This window comes from Hyperolius riggenbachi, chromosome 11, assembly GCF_040937935.1.
Source record: "Hyperolius riggenbachi isolate aHypRig1 chromosome 11, aHypRig1.pri, whole genome shotgun sequence".
NCBI lineage: Eukaryota > Metazoa > Chordata > Amphibia > Anura > Hyperoliidae > Hyperolius > Hyperolius riggenbachi.
This window is the reverse complement of record NC_090656.1, coordinates 48,946,727-48,967,067: the sequence shown is the minus strand read 5'-3', so window position 1 is coordinate 48,967,067 and position 20,341 is coordinate 48,946,727. Positions and strand designations below refer to the sequence as shown.

Genomic DNA, 20,341 nt, shown 5'->3' with positions numbered 1-20,341 from the left:
CGATGCGATTGCTACCTCTGCACCCCCTATTGCTACGCCACATTAAAGTTTCGCCGGGGGCCCCATGAATTGTAGTTACGCCATGGATTGTTTACTATAATTAGTGAATAATACACTTGGCATTAGACACAATAATAAACAGATCTCTGCTTTTTTCTGTTTTCAGATGAGCTCTCTAACATCTGTCCAAGCATAGGATGTTTTCTGCTGACAGTTACCGCATCTGCATGGCTTTGGGGTTTTGCCACTCATACGGCCTATATTGCAATACAGAAGGGCTGTAATCCTGTCCTGCTTGCCTGGCTTTGCACGGTAGCATCCACTGTAGCCCCTGTGCTGTGCCGTATAAGAATACTGGGACGTGCCGAGCAGGCTGGAAGGTAACTGCAGTCTATACAGTTATACATTCAAATGACTGTCAAATGTTAGCAATTATCACCGAGATGCTAATAATTGTGGTTTACTAGCAGAATGAATGCAGCCTATATGGAGCTTAGAATTGAGCCAATCAGAATCAGCAGGAAGTACATATGGAGCTACTGTGCTTGCCCTGCAGACAAGCGGATACATGCCCATCATCACTGCACACAGTGCGGATCAGGAGTAGAAGAAAGCACTGTGTCAGCTGTCCCACCTTATCCAGGGAGCTCAATAATAATGACACCAGATACAATGGCTATCATTCATGAACAGGCTGTCGGTAAAGAGAATCAGTGCGGGAAAACACCGCCGGCGGATTTTTAGACTTCTGGGTGGGCATTCATAAAGATGTATCCGTGTGCGGAAGCAGTGCAGAGATTCCCCGAGCTAAGCTGACGGTAGACAGGCGGTAGGCTTGCAGAGACACAGAAGCTGCCGAGTTGATACATTTCTCCGTGTTCCGCTCTGCTGCAGCTGCCTGGGAGGTCTGTGTGTCTCCATTCATTTACATTGATATCGCCACATCAGAGGGAGCGGAACTTCCCGACCTCACACCCCTTGCGGTGATCTTTATGAATGAACATTTTGCTACATTTGTATCGATAATCACCGCACAAGGCGGTGATTTATCACTCTGCTCGGTAGTGTCATTTTTCCATGCGGAAAGAGGCTTTATGAATGCTGACTTTGCCGAGTGGTCGGTAAAGTCAGCTGTTTTAAGCATTTCCGCATGCGGAAATGCTTTATGAATGATAGCCAATGCCTCCAAGCTGACATCTTCCTCCTACTCCGAACGGCATTCATCAACAGACACGCCTCTTACTGGAGGGCTGTGGAAGGAGGTGGGCAGCTTCTGAACTTCTGAGAGGAACTGATGCAGAGCTAAGTATGTAATTTTTATTTGCAGGTACCAAATATGTTTATTTTAAATCATTTTACTTGGTTCAAGTTCACTTTAAATGGAACTAAAGGTTAGATTGATATGGAGGCTGCCATATGTATTTCCTTTAAAACAATACCAGTTGCTTGGCTGTTCTCCTGATCCTCTGCCTCTAATGCTTTTAGCCATAGAACCTTTAGCCACAGTCAGAAGATCACAGGACTGCCAGGCCACTGGTATTTTGAAAAGGAAATAAATATGGTAGCCCCCATTTCTCTCTCACCTCGGGTTCCTTTTAATGTGAAGGGGAAGAAGATGGAGGCCCAGCTCCACGGCGGTAATACTGTGATAGTATGGAGCTCTTGGGGACATGGGGGGTTGGAGTGAAGAGATATTCTGCTTTTGGCTGCACATGGCTTGTGCTAGTGTGCAATGGCACTTGGGATGTGCCTACTAGTCTGAAGGTTGAGCACACTAGTGGGTCACCTAAAGCAGGCTGCATTTTATTGGCCCAAGTCCAAGCTGCGTACTTATTGCATTCAATTTGCATGCAAGGCAGAATTATTAACATCTCAAAGCCCATTCTAGTAAACGTGTGTTTATTATATGCTTTGTGTTGTGCAGGTCACTTTGTAATAACCTGGTTTTTCAAGTAGTTTAATGTGCCCATTAGTGGATCGATTGTTAGCATAAGCTTATTCAGATTGAAATAAAAGGTCTTATATCACCATTACTTTTGCAAATTAGGTCTTGTAATTATTGATCACATATAAAGAAACACAAACTGAAAAAATACACTTTTTTATTTCTAAATAAAATATTGTTATACATTGTACTAGGGACACAATTTAAACGGTGTAATAACCGGGACAAATGGGCAGATAAAACGTGTCGGTTTTATCTATCTCAGCACATTTTACTTTAAAACTATAATGGCTGAAAACTGACAAATAATGATTTTTTTTTTATTTTTCCCATATTACTCCCTTTTAATTTGCAGCTAAAATAAAATAATTCTTAGAAAAAATATGGGAGGATTCTCAGGGATTTATTTATTTTCAGAAGCACTTAGTGAATGGCAGTTGCTCTGTCCAACTGGCACAAAAACTGTGTAGCGAGCAGGGAAGCTGGCCAGCATCATTGTTTAAATCCTTTTTAGGGAATATCTTTATCTATATATATATAAAATCGGATGTATGTATGTATGTATGTGTGTGTGTGTGTGTGTGTGTATGTGCCGCGATCACGCGAAAACGGCTTGACCGATTTAAACGAAACTTGGTATACAGATCCCTTACTACCTGGGATGATATGTTCTGGGGGTCTCGGGTCCCCCCTGCACACGTGGGCGGAGCTATAAACAGAAAATCAGATTTCACCCATTCAAGTCAATGGAAAAAATGTAAAAGGCTGCCATTCTGACAGTAATCAAGCCAGAGTCCCCACACTTGGCACAGTTGGTCACTTGGTGACCGAGGTTACAAATCCAGGAAAAGTGGGCGGAGCATAAAACAACCAATCAAATTTTAGCCGTTCATTTTAAATGGGAAAATGTAAACTGCAGCCATTCTTAGACTGTTAATCGCAGGGTTCTCAAACTTGCCACAGTTGGTCACTGGGTGAATGCGATTAAGATTCAAGAAAATGGGTGGAGCCTACAACAGCCAATCAAAATTCACCTATTGATTTTCAAGGGGAATATTTAAACTGCTGCTATTCTTACACTTTTAATGGCAGAGGCTTCAAACTTGCTACAGTCGGTCATTGGGTGACCGGGGTCCAAATTCACTAAAGGGGCGGGGCCACATACAGCCAATCTGATTTCCATGGTGGATAAACTGCTTTCATTCACACATTTTTTATGCCAGGCACCTGAAAGCTCACAAACTTGGTCATTGAGTGACTGTGTGTCAAGGTTACAAAAAGTGGGCGGAGCCAAAACAACTTTTACTGGGAAAATATAAACTGCAGCCATTCTTACACCGTTAATGGCAGGGTTCTCAAACTTTGCACAGTTGGTCATTGGGTGACTGAGATTAAGATTTTGGAAGGTGGGTGGAGCCTACAACAGCCAATAAAAATTCACCTTTTGATTTTCAAAGGGAATATTTAATCTGCTACCATTCTCTTATACTGTTAAAAGCAGATGCCTCAAACCTGGTACAGTTGGTGACTAGGGTCCAAATTCAGAAAGGGGGTGGAGCCTCAAACAGCCAGATTTGTTAATTTTTCAATGGGAATATACAAAGTATTGATACCAAGGACCCCAAAGCTGATAAACTTGATAATTGAGTGACTGTATGTCAAGGTTAGAAAAAGTGGGTGGTGCCAACAATTACATTTTTAACATGGCAGGATTCCCAAACTTTACACAATTGGCCACTGGGTGACTGGGATGAATATTCAGAAATGTGGGTTGAGCCTACAACAGCCAATCAAAATGTACCTATTGATTTTCATGGGGAATATTCACATTGCTACCATTCTTACACTGTTAGTGGCAGAGGCCTCAAACCTGATACAGTCAGTCATTGGGTGACTGGGGTCCAAATTCACTAAAGAGCTGGAGCCACAAACAGCCAATCAGATTTGTTAGATTGATTTCAGCCATTCTGTTATTGGCAGGGTTCTCAAACGTGACACAGTTGGCCACTGGGTGACTGGGACTAATATTCAGAAAAGTGGGTGGAGCCTACAGTAGCCAATCAAAATTCACCTAGTGATTTTCAAGGGGATTATTTACATTGCTGCCATTCATACACTCTTAATGGCAGAGACCTAAAATCTGCTACAGTCAGTCACTGGGAGACTGGGGTTTCAATTCTGAAGGGAGCGGGCCAAAAACAGCCAATTAGATTTGTTTAATTTCAATGGTAAAATGCAACTTATTGATGCCAAGGACCCCAAAGCTCATAAACTTGGTCATTAAGTGACTGTATGTCAAGATTAGAAATAGTGGGCAAAGCCAAAAACAACTACCTTTTTACATGGGAAAATGTAAACTGCAGCTTTTCTTACACTGTTAATGGCAGGGTTCTCAAACTTCACACAGTTGGTCACTGGGTGACTAGGATTAATATTCGGAAAAGTAGGTGTAGCCTACAAGAGCCAAACAAAATTCACCTATTGATTTTCAAGGGGAATATTGAAACTGCAGCCATTCTCACACTGTTAAAAGCAGAGGCCTCAAACCTGCTACAGTCGGTCGTTAAGTGTCTGGGGTTCAAATTCAGTAAAGGGGCGGGGCCAAAAACAGCCAGATTTATTTGCTGGATAAACTGCTTCCATTAGCACAATTTTGATGCCAGGAACCCAAAAGCTCACAAACTTGGTCATTAAGTAGTGACTGTGTGTCCAGGTTACAAAAAGTGGGTGGAGTTAAAAACAGATTTTTCTGGGAAATTGTAAACTGAAGCCCTTCTTCACTGTTAATGGCAGGGTTCTCAAACTTAGCATAGTTGGTTACTGGGTGACTGGGATTAATATTCAGAAAAGTGGGTGGAGCCTAAAAATGCCAATCAAAAATCACATGTCACTTTTCAAGGAGAATATTAAAATTGCTGCCATTCTTGCACTGTTAATGGCACAAGCATCAAACCTGGTACAGTTGGTCACTGGGGCTCAAATTCAGAAAAGGGGACAGAGCCACAAACAGTGAATCAGATTTGTTTCATTTCATGGAAAATACAAATTATTGATGCCAAGGACCCCAAAGCTCACAAACTTGGGCATTGAGTAGTGACTTTGTGTCCAGGTTACAAAAAGTGGGCGGAGCCAAAAAGAAATTTCACTGGGAAAGCGTAAACTGCAGCCCTTCTTACACTGTTTATGGCAGGGTTCCCAAACGTTGCCCAGATGGTTACTGAGTGACTGAGATTAATATTCAGGGAAGTGGGTGGAGCCTATAATAGCCAATCAAAATTCATCTGTTGATTTTCAAGTGGAATATTTAAATTGCTGCCATTTTTACACTGTTAATAGCAGATGCCTCAAACCTGCTACAGTTGGTCATTGGGTGACTGGGGTTCAAATGCTGGAGAGGGGCGGAGCCACAAACAGCCCATCAGATTTGTTTAATTTCAATGGGAATATACAAATTATTGATGCCAAGGACCACAAAGCTCACAAACTTGGTTATTGAGTGTTTGTGTGTTAGGGTTAGAAAGTGGGCGGAGCCAACACCAGTCACATACATACCCGGGCAACGCCGGGTCATCAGTGGGTGGAGACAAATACAAATTTCACTGAGAAAATGTAAACTGCAGCCATTCTTACACTGTTAGTGGCAGGGTTTTTAAACTTTGCACAGTTGGCCACTGGGTGACTGGGATTAATATTCAGAAAAGTGAGTGGAGCCTACAAAAGTGAATCAAACTTCACCTATTGCTTTTCAAGGGGAATATTTAATTTCTACCATTCTTGAACTGTTGATGGCACAGGCCTCTAACCTGGTACAGTTGGTTATTGGGTGACTGGGGTTCCAATTCAGAAAAAGGGTGTGGAGCCACAAACAGCCAATCAGATTTTTTCATTTCAATGCAAATGATTGATACCAAAGACCGCAAAGCTCACAAACTTGGTCAGTGAGTAATTGTGTGTTAGGGTTAGAAAAAGTATGCAGAGCCAACACCAGACAAATAATTACCCGGGCAACGCCGGGCAATCAGCTAGTAAAGGATAAAAACCTTGCTGAGAATCCCCCATGAAGAGATGGACTAGCCCAAAACCTGTTGGTTCTCTCAGATTTCTACTACCTACTGTAAGTGTGACAGCAACATAGGAGAAAAGTAATTTATGGCTCATTTTACTCTGGAAAAAACATACTTTTTATTTGTCTATGTTTACTTTGCACATATTTTAAATTTTACAATTTTTCTCTATAGTGCCCCTTTAAAGTGTTATATGTCTCCAATACAAGCAGCAACATGATTCATTTCTAGTCAATTTGATTACATTTTGATATTTTGCTGAAAGAAAATGATCTATTTTATTCAACAAATGTCCAAGAAAAAAACCTAAATAAAATTGCAGCATGCGGGCACTGCCAGATTGTATTGTATGCTTTCTGTGTATCTGTATTTTGTGTTTTGATAGTCTGTCGGCCTCTAGGCTAAAAGTTGAGAAAGTAGATTAGAGTAACTAGGGTTTAGAGGAATAATAGGATTACTATGCGGCACTGTATTGCCACTCTTGCCATGGTTATTGAAACAGGTGACCTGTTCATGTTTTCTCCTCCTCTAGTTGGAGAGCTCTTGGGCTTCATAGTGTCACCCCTGCCCTGATCATTAAAAGGATCTTCCCAGTCTGCAGCTTCTCATTGTTGGCCCTCTCCCTCTACCTCCTCGCTCTGCACAGCCTACACTCTTCAGAAGCTGTCGTTCTCTATTCCTGCAATAAAGCTTTTTGTTACCTTCTCACATGGACCATACTAAGAGAACCATTCCTGGGGGCCAGAGTAAGTAGTATTATGAAATTTTGTCTGTTGTGTGTCTGTCCTTGTTGAGGATAATCAAGAATACCACATTGAGGACGTTAACTGAGTATGGTGTGTCTGGCTGCGGCTGATCTGTGCTCGGAAACCTCTGTCTCACGTAGGGCACAAATGGTCTGCTGAGTTGGTTGGCAAAGGGCTGGCTATGGTTTTGCGCCGGCTAATGCTTCTCCTGTGCCTCTGCAATCCTACTCTGCTGGAGGAGGTAACCATTTGCTGGTGCAGGTTTACCAAGCGTGGGCGATTTTGTAATAAGATTTCCCAGGAGTCCAAGTCAATGCTAAAGCTCCTCAGAGAGATTCTTAGGGCCCATTCACACTTAAAAGTGCAAAACGTTTTTGCGTGGGTGATTCTACAGCAATTAGCACAGTGAAATCACTGTATACTCCCGCGATTCAGAGCGATTGTGATCAGCGCTTGTTTAACTACTTTCGCCTCCTGGACGTACTAGCTACATCCAGGAGGCCATGGGCTTGATTCACAAAGCGGTGCTAACTGTTAGCACGCCTGTGAAAACCCCCTTAGCACGTCTAAACAAGCTTTTCGCGCATAAAACTTTATGCGCGCAAAACTTTATGCGCATGAAACTTTACGCGCGTACTGCACAGAGCGCAGGGCGCTCCGCGCGAAGTGCCCATTAAAGCCTATGGGACTTAGCGCGCATAAAACTTTGCGCGTGTAAAACTTTGCGCGCGCAAAGTTAGCGCGCGATCTGATTTAGAAATCCGGTGCTAACCTACTTAGCACCCTGGTTAGCGCGTCTAAAGACTTTAGACGTGCTAAGTAGGTTAGCACCGCTTTGTGAATCAAGCCCCATGTGTGCTCCCGTGCGCTCCTGCAGCCGATCGCGCACGTGCACGCACGCTCCCGGCCGCGGATCGTTAGCCCAGGAATCAATGAATCGGGCTATGGTGCCTGATCACTGATTCCTCTCCCCTGCAGAACAAGTGACAGCTTCTCTCGGAAGCTTCGCTTTTTCTGCCTCCTACGTCCCCCTACGTCCCTCTAAGAGTACGTGTTACGCTTAGAGTGGCGTCATGTAAATAAACCTAAGGTTGCCATCTTGTGGCCAAAAAGTAAAACTACATCTACATAAAAAAAAATAAACATATATTTACATTACAAAAATTACTTTTTACATCCCACCCTCCCAAAAATACCCAAATAAAATGTTTAATTAAAAAAAACACACATAAATATTTACCTAAGAGTCTAAACTTTTTAAATATCTATGTAAAGATGAAATATTACTATTTTTTTTATATTATAAGCTTGTAAATAGTGATGGATGCAAAACGGAAAAAATGCACTTTTATTATCAAATAAAATATTGTCGCCATACATTGTGTAGGCCAGGGACATAATTTAAATGGTGTAATAACCAGGACAAATGGGCAAATACAATATATTGGTTTTAATTATGGAGGCATGTATTATTTTAAAACTATAATGGCCGAAAACTGAGAAATAATGATTTTTTTCAGTTTTTTTCTTTTTCTTACTGTTAAAATGCATTTACAGTAAGGTAGCTCTTAGCAAAATGTACCCCCCCCCCCCCCCAAAGAAAGCCTGATTGGTGGCGGAAAAAACAAGATATAGATTAGTTCATTGTGATAAGTAGTGATAAAGTTATAGGCTAATGAATGGGAGGTGAACATTGCTCGGATGCATAAAGTGAAAATGACTGAGGGCTGAAGTGGTTAAGCACTGTATCGCGATTGCTCGAGAATCATGGCAAAATGCTGCAGGCAACATGATTCGCGATTGTCGTTAATCACAGAATGCCTACAGCCGTATAGTTATAATTGTGCTAGCACTTCGGTGATTAGCGAGAATGGGCCCTTAGCATGTCCTTAAATTGCTTTTCCTGCCCACCTTATATGGATTTGCCTTGCCTTGGGCCAGCTCACCATAGAGCATTTTTTTTAACTGTTCTGTTTTTTTGTCTTCTGTTTTCACGAATGGGTGCTGCTGTTAGCCGCAGTCATTCATTTTTAAACGTGCACAAGCAGGAACGACAAGAGTGTGCACATGCTGGAGCGCACGTGGAGGTGATTTTAGCTGTAGAATGTGAATTTCACATCCTGGTATGCACAGGAAGGCCAAAACATAAAATTCCCATCCTTAAATGTTTATGTGGAAGCGATTCCATTTTTGGCATGACATTCACAGTCCATGTCCATGGCAATCAGTTATTAATCATTAGCCGTCTGAATATGATTAGCCCTATGCAAGGATCCTAGTTAGTCATGAGACATGGAGACATGGATTTTTTGCTCATAAACTCATCTTTGTTACCAATTACAAAGCCAGGCTTCCCACTATTTATAGTCCATGCAGGAAAACAATCCATATCACTGTATCTGCCGCTGATATACAGTGTTATTGTTATTATTATTCATTTATATAGCAGCAACATCTTCTGTAGCCCTGTACATAGTACAAAACACACATTGGGGAACATAGATACATTAGAAGTTCAAGACTCTGTACAATCGGAACATCAGCAATACAAGTGCAAATACATACATAGTTAATGTGTGGTTTAAAATATCGCAAAAACAAATTGCACCGCTTTCAAAACCTAAAATCCTGAAATAATCATACCGCTAGGGAGGTTAAGATTACAAAACACACCATGGGCTTGATTCACTAAGCTGCGCTGCTACAGCAGCACAGCTTAATGAGTGCAGAGAGTGTTATAATGGTCTGCGCATGCTATGCAGCCATAGTGTGTGCAGTGACATTACGCTGTGATTAGTTATTGTAAAGGGCTCTTTGTTACTCTTAACGCAGCCTACAGGGCCAATCAAAGTGCAGGATTCTCGTACTTTGACGCTACTGGACCTGCCAGGCTCCGGGCGGGTTCAGTAGAGCGATCGTTATGAGTATCAAAGTACCCTTTACAATATCTAAGCACAGCGTAATTTCACTGCACACTATGGCTGCATAGCGTGCGCGGGCCATTATAACTCTCTCTGCACTCATTAAGCTGCACTGCTGTAGCAGCGCAGCTCAGTGAATCAAGCCTCAAATACCTTAGTTGCCTAGCTCTCTTGACATTTTGTATTACAAATCTGCAAATAAATTACCGGTAACCAGTGTTCAGTTAACACAAACCTCACATCAACAGTTAGGGCTGGTTCACTTGGGCGTCTGCCCGGCTTTTGGAGGCGTTGCGTTTGCCGGCGTTGCGGCAGCGTCGCGTTCGAGCTTTCAGTGGCGTTCAGTTGCAGCCAGCGTTTTTTTTTTTCCCCCATGTGGACATTAGCCACAGCGGTTAACCATCATGTAGCGTCCAGGGTTGCCTCGAATGCCAGGGAAAATCGAGATCTGAACGCTGCGTTTCCGCAAACGCCGGTAAAAGCCCGGTACAAATACTCCCATTCACTTGAATGGGAGCGATTAATGCCGAGTCCCGAATGCCGGCAGTAAACGCGTGGCAGACGCCCGTGTGAACCAACCCTTACAACGTTACAGAAAGCAGGTTGTAGGCAAGTGCTTACATTTACATATGTTTTTTTTTTTTTTTTTTTTAATAATTACACTTTAAGATGGTGAGAAGGAGATATAAAAATAAAAGGATTAGAAAAAGAAAGTGGTATTCAATGTTTCTCCTGTACAGGTCCAGCACAGATCAGAGATCCAGGTTACATGGTGTTAGTTCCAATTCTTTTGGCTCTCTAGAGAGACTCTGTCCATAGCCATTAGCAACAATATGACCAGTCAAGTGCGCATATCGGAAGTCTCTCTTGACCTTTTTAGTTACAGCAGAATAACGGGTGTCCTGGTTTTCCATCCAGCCACAGAAAGGCATGGACTGATCCAGGGGCATGTTAATGAGGCAGCAAATAGACTCAATGAGGAGGTGGTCATTGGAACCTGGCAATGTGGTTTAAAAGTAAAATAGAGTCCCAACTGGCAGCTGAAGCCCAGTCAACACACCTTCATAGATCACAAGCAGTGCATCACACTGGTACATGCGAACTCTGCAGCTTGTAGTGATGAAGCCCTGCCTAGGCTCTGGGCAAAGATGAGCTCAGCTGCAAATTTAAGGATACAAACTTAGCCTGAAAGTATTGAACTGGGATAGTAGAGATGGTCAAGGAAATGTAATCTTTCATGACTTGCGTGCTAACTGAATGCAAAACATACAGTGGCTTGCAAAAGTATTCGGCCCACTTGAAGTTTTCCACATTTTGTCACATAACTGCCACAAACATGAATCAATTTTATTGGAATTCCACGTGACAGACCAATACAAAGTGGTGTACACGTGAGAAGTGGAACAAAACACATACATTTTTTCCAAACATTTTTTACAAATAAATAACTGCAAAGTGGGGTGTGCGTAATTATTCCGCCCCCTGAGACTAGATAAGACAAGACAAGACAAATAACATTTATATTGCGCTTTTCTCCTTGCGGACTCAAAGCGCCAGAGCAGAGCAGCAGCCACTAGGGCGCGCTCTATTGGCAGTAGCAGTGTAAGGGAGACTTGCCAAAGGTCTCCTACTGAATTAGTGCTGGCTTACTGAACAGGCAGAGCCGAGATTCGAACCCTGGTGTCCTGTGTCAGAGGCAGAGCCTTTAACCATTACACCATCAGCCAGCTGCTAATAGTTACTAGAGCTAATAGAGACTAATAGTTGTCCTATGGACAGATTCCCCCACCTGAGCTGTAGATCTCTGCAGCTCGTCCAGAGTCACCATGGGCCTCTTGGCTGCATTTCTGATCAGCGCTCTCCTTGTTCGGCCTGTGAGTTTAGGTAGACGGCCTTGTCTTGGTAGGTTTACAGTTGTGCCATACTCCTTCCATTTCTGAATGGTAGCTTGAACAGTGCTCCGTGGGATGTTCAAGGCTTTGGAAATCTTTTTGTAGCCTAAGCCTGCTTTAAATTTCTCAATAACTTTATCCCTGACCTTTCTGGTGTGTTCTTTGGACTTCAGGGTGTTGTTGCTCCCAATATTCTCTTAGACAACCTCTGAGGCCGTCACAGAGCAGTTGTATTTGTACTGACATTAGATTACACACAGGTGCACTCTATTTAGTCATTAGTACTCATCATGCGATGTCTATGGGCAACTTACTGCACTCAGACCAAAGGGGGCTGAATAATTATGCACACCCCACTTTGCAGTTATTTGCAGTTATTTATTTGTAAAAAATGTTTGGAATCATGTATGATTTTCGTCCCACTTCTCACGTGTACACCACTTGTGTTGGTCTTTCACGTGGAATTCCAATAAAATTGATTCATGTTTGTGGCAGTAATGTAACAAAATGTGGAAAACTTCAAGGGGGCTGAATACTTTTGCAAGCCACTGTATGCAGCTTAGAATGAAGCCAACCACGTGATCATCCTAGTTCAAAACGTCGCACAGTTTGCATGCAAGTTAGACAAAGTGGCACCATACAACCAAAAGGAGCAGTTTAACAACTGGCATTTATAATGAATAAATTATTTCCTGTGTCATTAAATACAATTTACAATTGGGATATTCTCTGTTAGCTCAGATGTATCTTTAGTGAAGCAATTCATCTTGCAGGTTGTTGCTCTTGTTTTCTGTATGGCCGGAGTGGTGATGATGTCCTACAGAGAAAGCCCCGATGAAGAAGCCTCCAGTGGTCGAATTCTGGCTCTGTCTGCTGCAGCTGTAACAGCCATAAATGAGGTGAGATAATGCAGAATATATAGACATACCATATTTTTTGGACAATTGGACACTCCCGACCATAAAAGGCACATACCGTAGGGTTAAAGAAAAAAAATCAGGGGTGAAAAAATACTAAACCTTGGTGTGTCCATGGTGTAGGGGGTGTCTTGTGGAGCTTCTCCCCCAAGCTGTCTCTATTCCAGCTACACTAACCCCTGCTGCCCGCACTAGCTACACTAAATACACTACCAGCTATACTACCTACACTACCAGCTACACCTGCATAGCGGATGCCCTCACCTATCCAGCTGGCATGCTCCAAGTCCTCCATCTCCAGCCCCTGTAATGACGGATTCTGCTGCTCTGATGCCGCTGTTCTACCAGGTTTACTGGCACCTCCTTACTGCATGAACTGACACCGGGGTTACGCATGACGTGTGGCACACAAGCCTTGGGGTCATGCAGTGAGAGGGCACCAGTAAACAAGGTAGAACAAAGGCCTCTGAGGACTCGGAGCAGCAGAATATGTCATTACAGCAGCTGTAGTCAGAGGACTTAGAGCGTGCGGCTGGATAGGTAAGGGCTTCTACTGCACTCTGCACTTGCTTCTGGGGAAGGGGTACCTGACCGCATTTTCAGACTGTAAGATGCACTGACTTTTTCTCCCCACTTTTGGGGGAGAGAAATTGTGTTGCATGACAGGAAGTGTATCATGTTCTGTTGGCTTTAATGGCCATTGTGACAATGGGCTTGATTGACTAAGACAAATAGCATGCCTTATCAGAGTTAACGTGCCTTATCAGAGTTAACACACCTTATCAGAGTAGCATAGCGAGCGCTACGAACTTATGCCTGCTAATTGGCAATGACGAGAGCTCCACTTGTCCTGCCCTGAGTCCCTTCCGGACTCACTATGCTACTCTGATAAGGTGTGTTAACTCTGATAAGACATGCTATTTGTCTTAGTCAATCAAGCCCAAGGTTCGGTACGAGAGTCTAACACAATGCGACGCAACACGGCAGGTGTTAAAGGGACCTAAATATAGGTCACACTTGATCCCAAAATATTAGCCTGGGTGTCACGATCGCTTCTGCAGCGTTTAATGCTGGCTGCAGTGGTATTGCAACCCAAGCAGTTCTGATGTCATTACATGCATTTGCTTGCATAGTTTGGTTTGCACTTAAACTAGTTGCTGATTTCATCTGCAGTCGCTCTGAAGTTAATGACAGTTTAATATGCTTTTGTGAAAACAAACATTGTCTACTGCAATGGAGTGGCAATCCCTTTCCTGCAGGCTGCATATCATTGTCTGCCTTTTCCTGCTGTCAGCCTGTGATTAATTACCATTCACTTGTGTGGGAATCTGCAGGTCTGCTCCCATTGGATGACCTCAGTATAAAGAACTGCTTCCTGCAATGCTCCATGGGCTACCATAGTCTCAGATTCTGTCTGTTACTCTGTGCGGCTCCCACCTCGTTCCTAGTCTGTGTGGACTGCGCTGACTCCTGCGAAGGGGTCAGCGAGTCCTCTTAGTTCTGCTCTTGTTTCTAGAAGTTGTTACTTTGCTTGTCTTGTGTCATATATCCCTGTCCACCCCTTTGCCTGATATTACAATAAATGTTAACAACACGTCTATAACATCAGTTCCCAAAGCACGGTGCCTGGGGGTAATATTTGATTCTTCTCTCTCATTTACTCCTCACATTAACTCCCTAACCAGCTCCTGCCATTTCCAACTGAAAAACATAGCACGTATCCGACCTTTCTCTCCCATGACACAACCAAAATGTTAGTACATGCTCTTATTATATCTCGATTGGACTATTGCAATATATTGCTTGGTGGACTTCCAACTAACCGACTAACACCGCTCAATTCTGTACTGAACTCTGCTGCTCGACTCATTCATCTCTCCTCTCGCTTTTCCTCTGCTGACCCTCTCTGTCAAGCTCTTAACTGGCTACCAATTAATGGGAGGATTCAGTTCAAACTCTTAACCATAACCTACAAAGCTCTCCACAATCTCTCTCCCCTGTACATCTCCTCACTAGTCTCCAGATACCAACCCAACCGCAATCTCAGATCTGCACACGAGCTTCTTCTATCCTCTTCTACAATTACCTTCTCACATTCACGTGTACAAGACTTCTCACGTGCCTCACCCCTCCTCTGGAATGCCCTTCCGCAACACATCCGCCACTCTCCCACCTTTGAAATCTTTAAACGCTCCCTCAAAACCCACCTTTTCCGACAAGCATATTCTCTAGCTTAGGCCATGCACCCACTAAATAACCTAATTACGCACTGCCTGTACATATACTGTATACTTCCCCCACCTCTTGTTTCCACCCCATTCCTTTAGATTGTAAGCTCGCAAGGGCAGGGCTCTCACCCTTTTGTTTCATGGAATGTTATTAATTCAATTGCTTGCGCACTGTTAGAAATTTATACATTTTAGTCATCCTGTTAAATCAAATTGTAATCAGCAGTGCTGTATCTTGTATCAGTGTTCATATTTTCATGTATATCATTGTCTGTATCATTATGTATCCCTTGTTTGTTTTCTTACATTGTACAGCGCCACGGAATATGTTGGCGCTTTATAAATAAATAAATAATAATAATAATAAAAAAAAATAATATATTGGTTCATCGCCAATATATACGCATACTTGCACATTTTGTTATTTTCCTTGTATTCGTGTTACGTTGATACATCAGTGTCGCTGATGTATACGTACACGAACTGTTTATATCCCGTGTTCAGTTAGTCAGCTTTCCAGCACGTTTTGGTAGTTTGCGCGTATCGTGATCACCCGTGCTGAGTTAGTTATCCTGCTCCTGGTTCTGTTTATCCTGCTCCTGGTTCTGTTTGTGGATTGCGTTCATCTCTGCGAAGAGATAGCGAATCTTTCTGAGTCCTGTTCCCTATATTGCTCCAGTCCTAGTCAGTGTTCCTGCTTATGTCATATATCGGTTCATTGCCGATATATACATATGTTAGTCAGACGTTACAAATAGTTTCATTGATAGCTGTAATTGTAATACGCTAGGAAAACATACTTATTGTATTTTTGTCTGTGTTACGTTCATCTATCTTGATCCTGCTATTTCCTGACTATCCTGTCCTGTCTTTGTGAGGCACGCCATCACTGCAACGCATTGGCTGCCTCATTCCAGTCTGTCTTGTTGTGGACGCTTGCTGTCACTAAGTAGTGGCTAGTTAAGCAAGCGTTCATTCTGTCTACCTGTCCTGATCTCCTCAGTCCTGGTTTATGCGCTCAGCGCTACTTTGCGCTGAGACGTTATCACGAAGTATTGTTTGTGGCTGTTCGGATCTGCACCGGCTCTGTGCACCACAATCTCCTATTGGAGTCAGTCCTCTCCTCCACTAAACTGGGGATATCCTGATTCCTTGTGCTGGTGTGTGTACCTCCTTCACGTCAGCTTATGTGTTGCATGCTGACGGTGGAGAATAAGCCCACCAAGCCTAACACTGGGTTTATTGACAATCATTTGTTTTGAGGTGTGAAAGACCCACAACCCCTTGAATCATATCAGACCATAGAAGTTGCTGAAATAAAAAAAACAACAATTTAAAATTTTCTAAAATAAAAAAATGATTTACAATGTGTGCAGTTTCAGACACTTGATGATTACATTTGCTGATTAGCAGAGCAGCACAAACGTTTGCCCCTTTCTGCATTGAAAGTAAAAGTTTTCACTCACAGGGAATTCCTACAAATGTTCTTTTATGCATCTTAGAGTACATTTTGGTTTAGGGAGTTTAATCCCACTTGTTAAGAAATCTAAGGCAGTTTTACAGGATCAGTAATGGTGTTCAAGCTGGAAAAGTTCTAGGCCCATATCTAATTCACTTTTACTCCTGAGTTTTCTCCTAGGTGATATTTTCACACTTAGTCAATATAATGTCTTTTAAACCGCTAGCAAACGAGACAATACTCAATATTTTTTACCTACTTTTTGCTGCTTGTTCAATTGCAAAGTGCAGAAAAGTTATTTTAAAAAGAAGTTGAAAAAGTATCTCCTAGGAGAAAACTGAAGAGAAAACGTTAATCATATATGGGCCCTAGTGATTCAGGAAAAAGCTAGTTTGGATATCCAGTAAAAAACAAAGAAAGGCACTGGGACTTTGCAAGGAAAACATAAGAAAACCTGGCATATACTGTGCTTTACACGTTTCACATTTTATAGGAACTGGAGAAAAATCTCTCTATTTATATTTCCCATCCATCTATCTCATCCATCCTCCCACCTATCTATCCAACCATGTATCCATCCCATCAATCTTTCTCATCCATTCATCCACCCATCCATCCATGCATCTCAACCATACATCTATTCATCCATCCACCCACTCACCCACCCACTCACCCATCCATCCTCTCACCCATCTATCCAACCATTTATCCATCCCATCAATCTTTCTCATCCATTCATCCATCCATCTACCCATCCATCCATCCATCCATCCATCCATCCATCCATCCATCCATCTCAACCATACATCTATTAATCCATCCATCCATACACCCACCCACCCACTCACCCATCCATCCTCTCACCCATCTATCCAACCATTTATCCATCCCATCAATCTTTCTCATCCATCCATCCATCCATCTCAACCATACATCTATTCATCCATCCATCCATCCATCCATCCATCCATCCATCCATCCATCCATCCATCTTACTCATCCATCCATCCATCCATTCATCCAATCAATCTTTCTCATCCATCCCATCAATCTTTCTCATCCATTCATCTATCCATCCCATGAAGCTTTCTCATCCATCCACCCTTCTATCCATACATACATACACCCACCCATCCATACATTCATCCCAACAATCTTTATCATCCATTAATCCATCCATCCATCCATCCATCCATCGCCCATCCCATCAATCATTCTCATCCATTCATCCATGCTTTCCACCACATCTCATCTATAAATGCCTTCCATCCCATCCTGTCCCAACCCGCTATCTAACCATTCTGTCCCACCCATCCTACCATCCATTCCATCCTATTCTATATTACAACCTATCCATTCTTATGTCCATACCACTATTTATCCCATCCATCCCTCCTATACTTTCCCACTATCTATTTAATTTACCCATCCTCCCCACCATCTATCCCATCCTATCATCCATCCATCTATTCCTTCCAATTCCATGCAACCCATTAATCTCATGCATCCCATTCCATGCATTCCATCTTACCATCCATCCATGTTGCCCCACTATCTATCTCATCCATGCGTGCGTCTACCCCCTATCGGCCTATCCCATCACACGATCTGTCCCATTCCATGCACCCAATGTATCATCTCATCCTTCACAAGCTTTGCTGTTACATTGTGATATATGTTTGCACCCCTGTTCAGGAAGAGGATTTGCAGTATTACTGGCTGACAGTGAAATGAGTTACACATGGGAACACCGTACAGATGCAATCCTAATCACATTGTCATGTTCTGATGAATGTGTGTTTTACATGTTCTTCTCACTCTCCATATATGCAGGTAGTAACTCGCCTCCTTATTGGGAAGCTGAGCTGTCAGGAGACAGTTGTCTTCTTGGGTTTATGTGGATTGTGCAGTAGTTTTGTACTGTGGTGGGCTCCCCTGATCGTCCTTCTGCACCAGAGGATGGAAGAGCTGGAGCTGCTGATTTTCCCAGTTATTAAATATTTATGTGCATCAGTCTTCTTCTTCTTTTGTAAGTATCCATCTGTTCTGTTCTGTTTTTTAGTCTCACAACTAGAGATTGTCCATTTTACTAGAATGTACTGTATCCTACAAGTAGAATTCATGGAGAAGCTTCTTGGTCACTCCATTGGGTGACCACTTTGTACAATGTGTACTGCCTGTATTGGCTGGTCATGTTCAGTGTACACAGGAAGCTAAAGTGAGACATGATTACATAAATTGTGATCAGCCAATGAAAGAGTACAAATTGATCTCCAACAGTTATCGGTATAGAGTGTCTCCAGTTTGCACCGGAAGCAAAAATAAACTAATGAAATAAACTATTGTATCTATCTTCCTTCTCCTAAAAATTACTTTTTAAGATATTCCACAGTTTATTTTATGTTTTAAATCTACTTTTTAAGTTTTAACTGTTTTATTGTTTTTGCTCAATGACACATTCATTAAAGTGTGCCAGAGCTAAAATCTATGACCTGTTGATCCTTTTTATCTCTGTCCTACTCTCAGAAGCCATTTTCTGCTAGGAAAGAGTTTTATAGTTGGAATTTCTTATCATTGAGGGTCACACTGTAGTCACTTCCTGTCTGAGTCAGGACTGAGTCAGCCACTTCCATACCTGATATTTAACTCTTTCAGGCAGAGAAAGAGAAAAAAAGGAACACAGCATAGTTATTAGTGTGCTTGGCACTGTACATACACATGTCTATCTCATCATGTCACACGTCACTTCGGGTATCCTTTAAACAATGCTAACTTCCTGGCTTTTCTCCTGATCCTCTGCCTCTAATACTTCTAGCCTCAGACTCAGAACAAGTGTACGGGTCAGGTGCTTTGTATAACGTCTGACCACACTATGTATAACGTCTGACCACACTATGTATATCGTCTCACCACACTGGTCCCAACCATCTTTTAGATATGTGATTCAGAAACATCTTAAAGCCAAAAAGATCAGCAGGACAGACAGACAATTGGTATTGTTTGAGAGGAAATCAAATATGTCGGCCCAGATACCTCCCTTACTGCAAAGCTAGTTAAAAAATTCCCTTTGGCCTCAATGGAAAAGTCTGTTATTATGTTCCAGTTTCACTTGAAAAATGACTTGCACACATGACTTGCCGGACACAGCACATCCCTTTCCCCAGTGTTCCCAGGAGCTCCACACTATCACAAAATTACTGCTGCAGCGGTGACATCGGGCCATCGCCTTCCTCTCTGTTGCATTCACTAACATGCCTCCAGCTTCTGAAAAAAATCACTGTTGTCCTAATGCTGAGATGTACCTCTGTGTGCAACTGTTTGGACTAAGACTAAGTTCTGAATCAGAAATTATGTCCACCCTCTTCACCCTGCTGCTCCCACTGTCACCATCAGGGGTGTTGCTAGCCCCAAAGATCAGTGGCCCGTGCCCCAGATCTATTCTGAGGTGCCCCTGATGTCCCTCAGGCAGAGTCAGCTGTGGTGCCTCAATGCTAGGTATGCTGGGAGTTATGGTGCATCAATCAGGGGTATGCTGGGTGCTGTGGTGCCTCTATGTGGGCATACTGGGTGCTGTGGTGCCTTGCTGGGCACTGTGATGCCTTTATGGGTGCATGCAGGGAGCTGTGGTTCTTCTATGGAAGCATGCTGGGAGTTGTGGTGCCTGAATGGGAGGCCCATGGGAGCATGGGAGGAGGTCCACTAGAAGGTCAGGGAATGCTATGGGGGAACTGCCAGAAAACCTGGTGGCAGGTCATCCCGCCCAGCAGAAAGCCAGACCAGGCAGCACAGAAGCCAGGTAACTCTGCCTAGTTATGTTTAAGTGACACTGCCCATTTATGTAATATGCTGCATTTTTAGTTTTTTGTATTAATGGAGAGGGGGCTTCATCCAACATTATGCTGGGCAGGCCTACTTAGACCGCTGTTAAAGAGAAATTCCGACCAAGAATTGAACTTTATCCCATTCAGTAGCTGATACCCCCTTTTACTTGAGAAATCTATTCCTTTTCACAAACAGACCATCAGGGGGCGCTGTATGACTGATATTGTGGTGAAACCCCTCCCACAGGAAACTCTGAGGACCGTGGTACTCCTGGCAGTTTCCTGTCTGTGAACCTTGTTGCATTGTGGGAAATAGCTGTTTACAGCTGTTTCCAACTGCCAAAAAAG

General features: G+C 42.9%; 1 protein-coding gene across 1 annotated transcript in view; it reads left to right on the top strand.

Moving 5' to 3' along the window:
* Positions 1-672: 672 nt before the first annotated feature.
* The window catches only part of LOC137537798 (solute carrier family 35 member F3-like), a 43,623-nt gene continuing 23,954 nt past the window's right edge, over positions 673-20,341 (top strand). Inside the window, exons 1-4 of the mRNA XM_068259760.1 lie at positions 673-713; positions 6,542-6,755; positions 12,342-12,467; positions 18,006-18,201. Coding sequence (XP_068115861.1) covers positions 673-713; positions 6,542-6,755; positions 12,342-12,467; positions 18,006-18,201 — 577 coding nt within the window. The remainder of the gene's footprint in view (positions 714-6,541; positions 6,756-12,341; positions 12,468-18,005; positions 18,202-20,341) is intronic.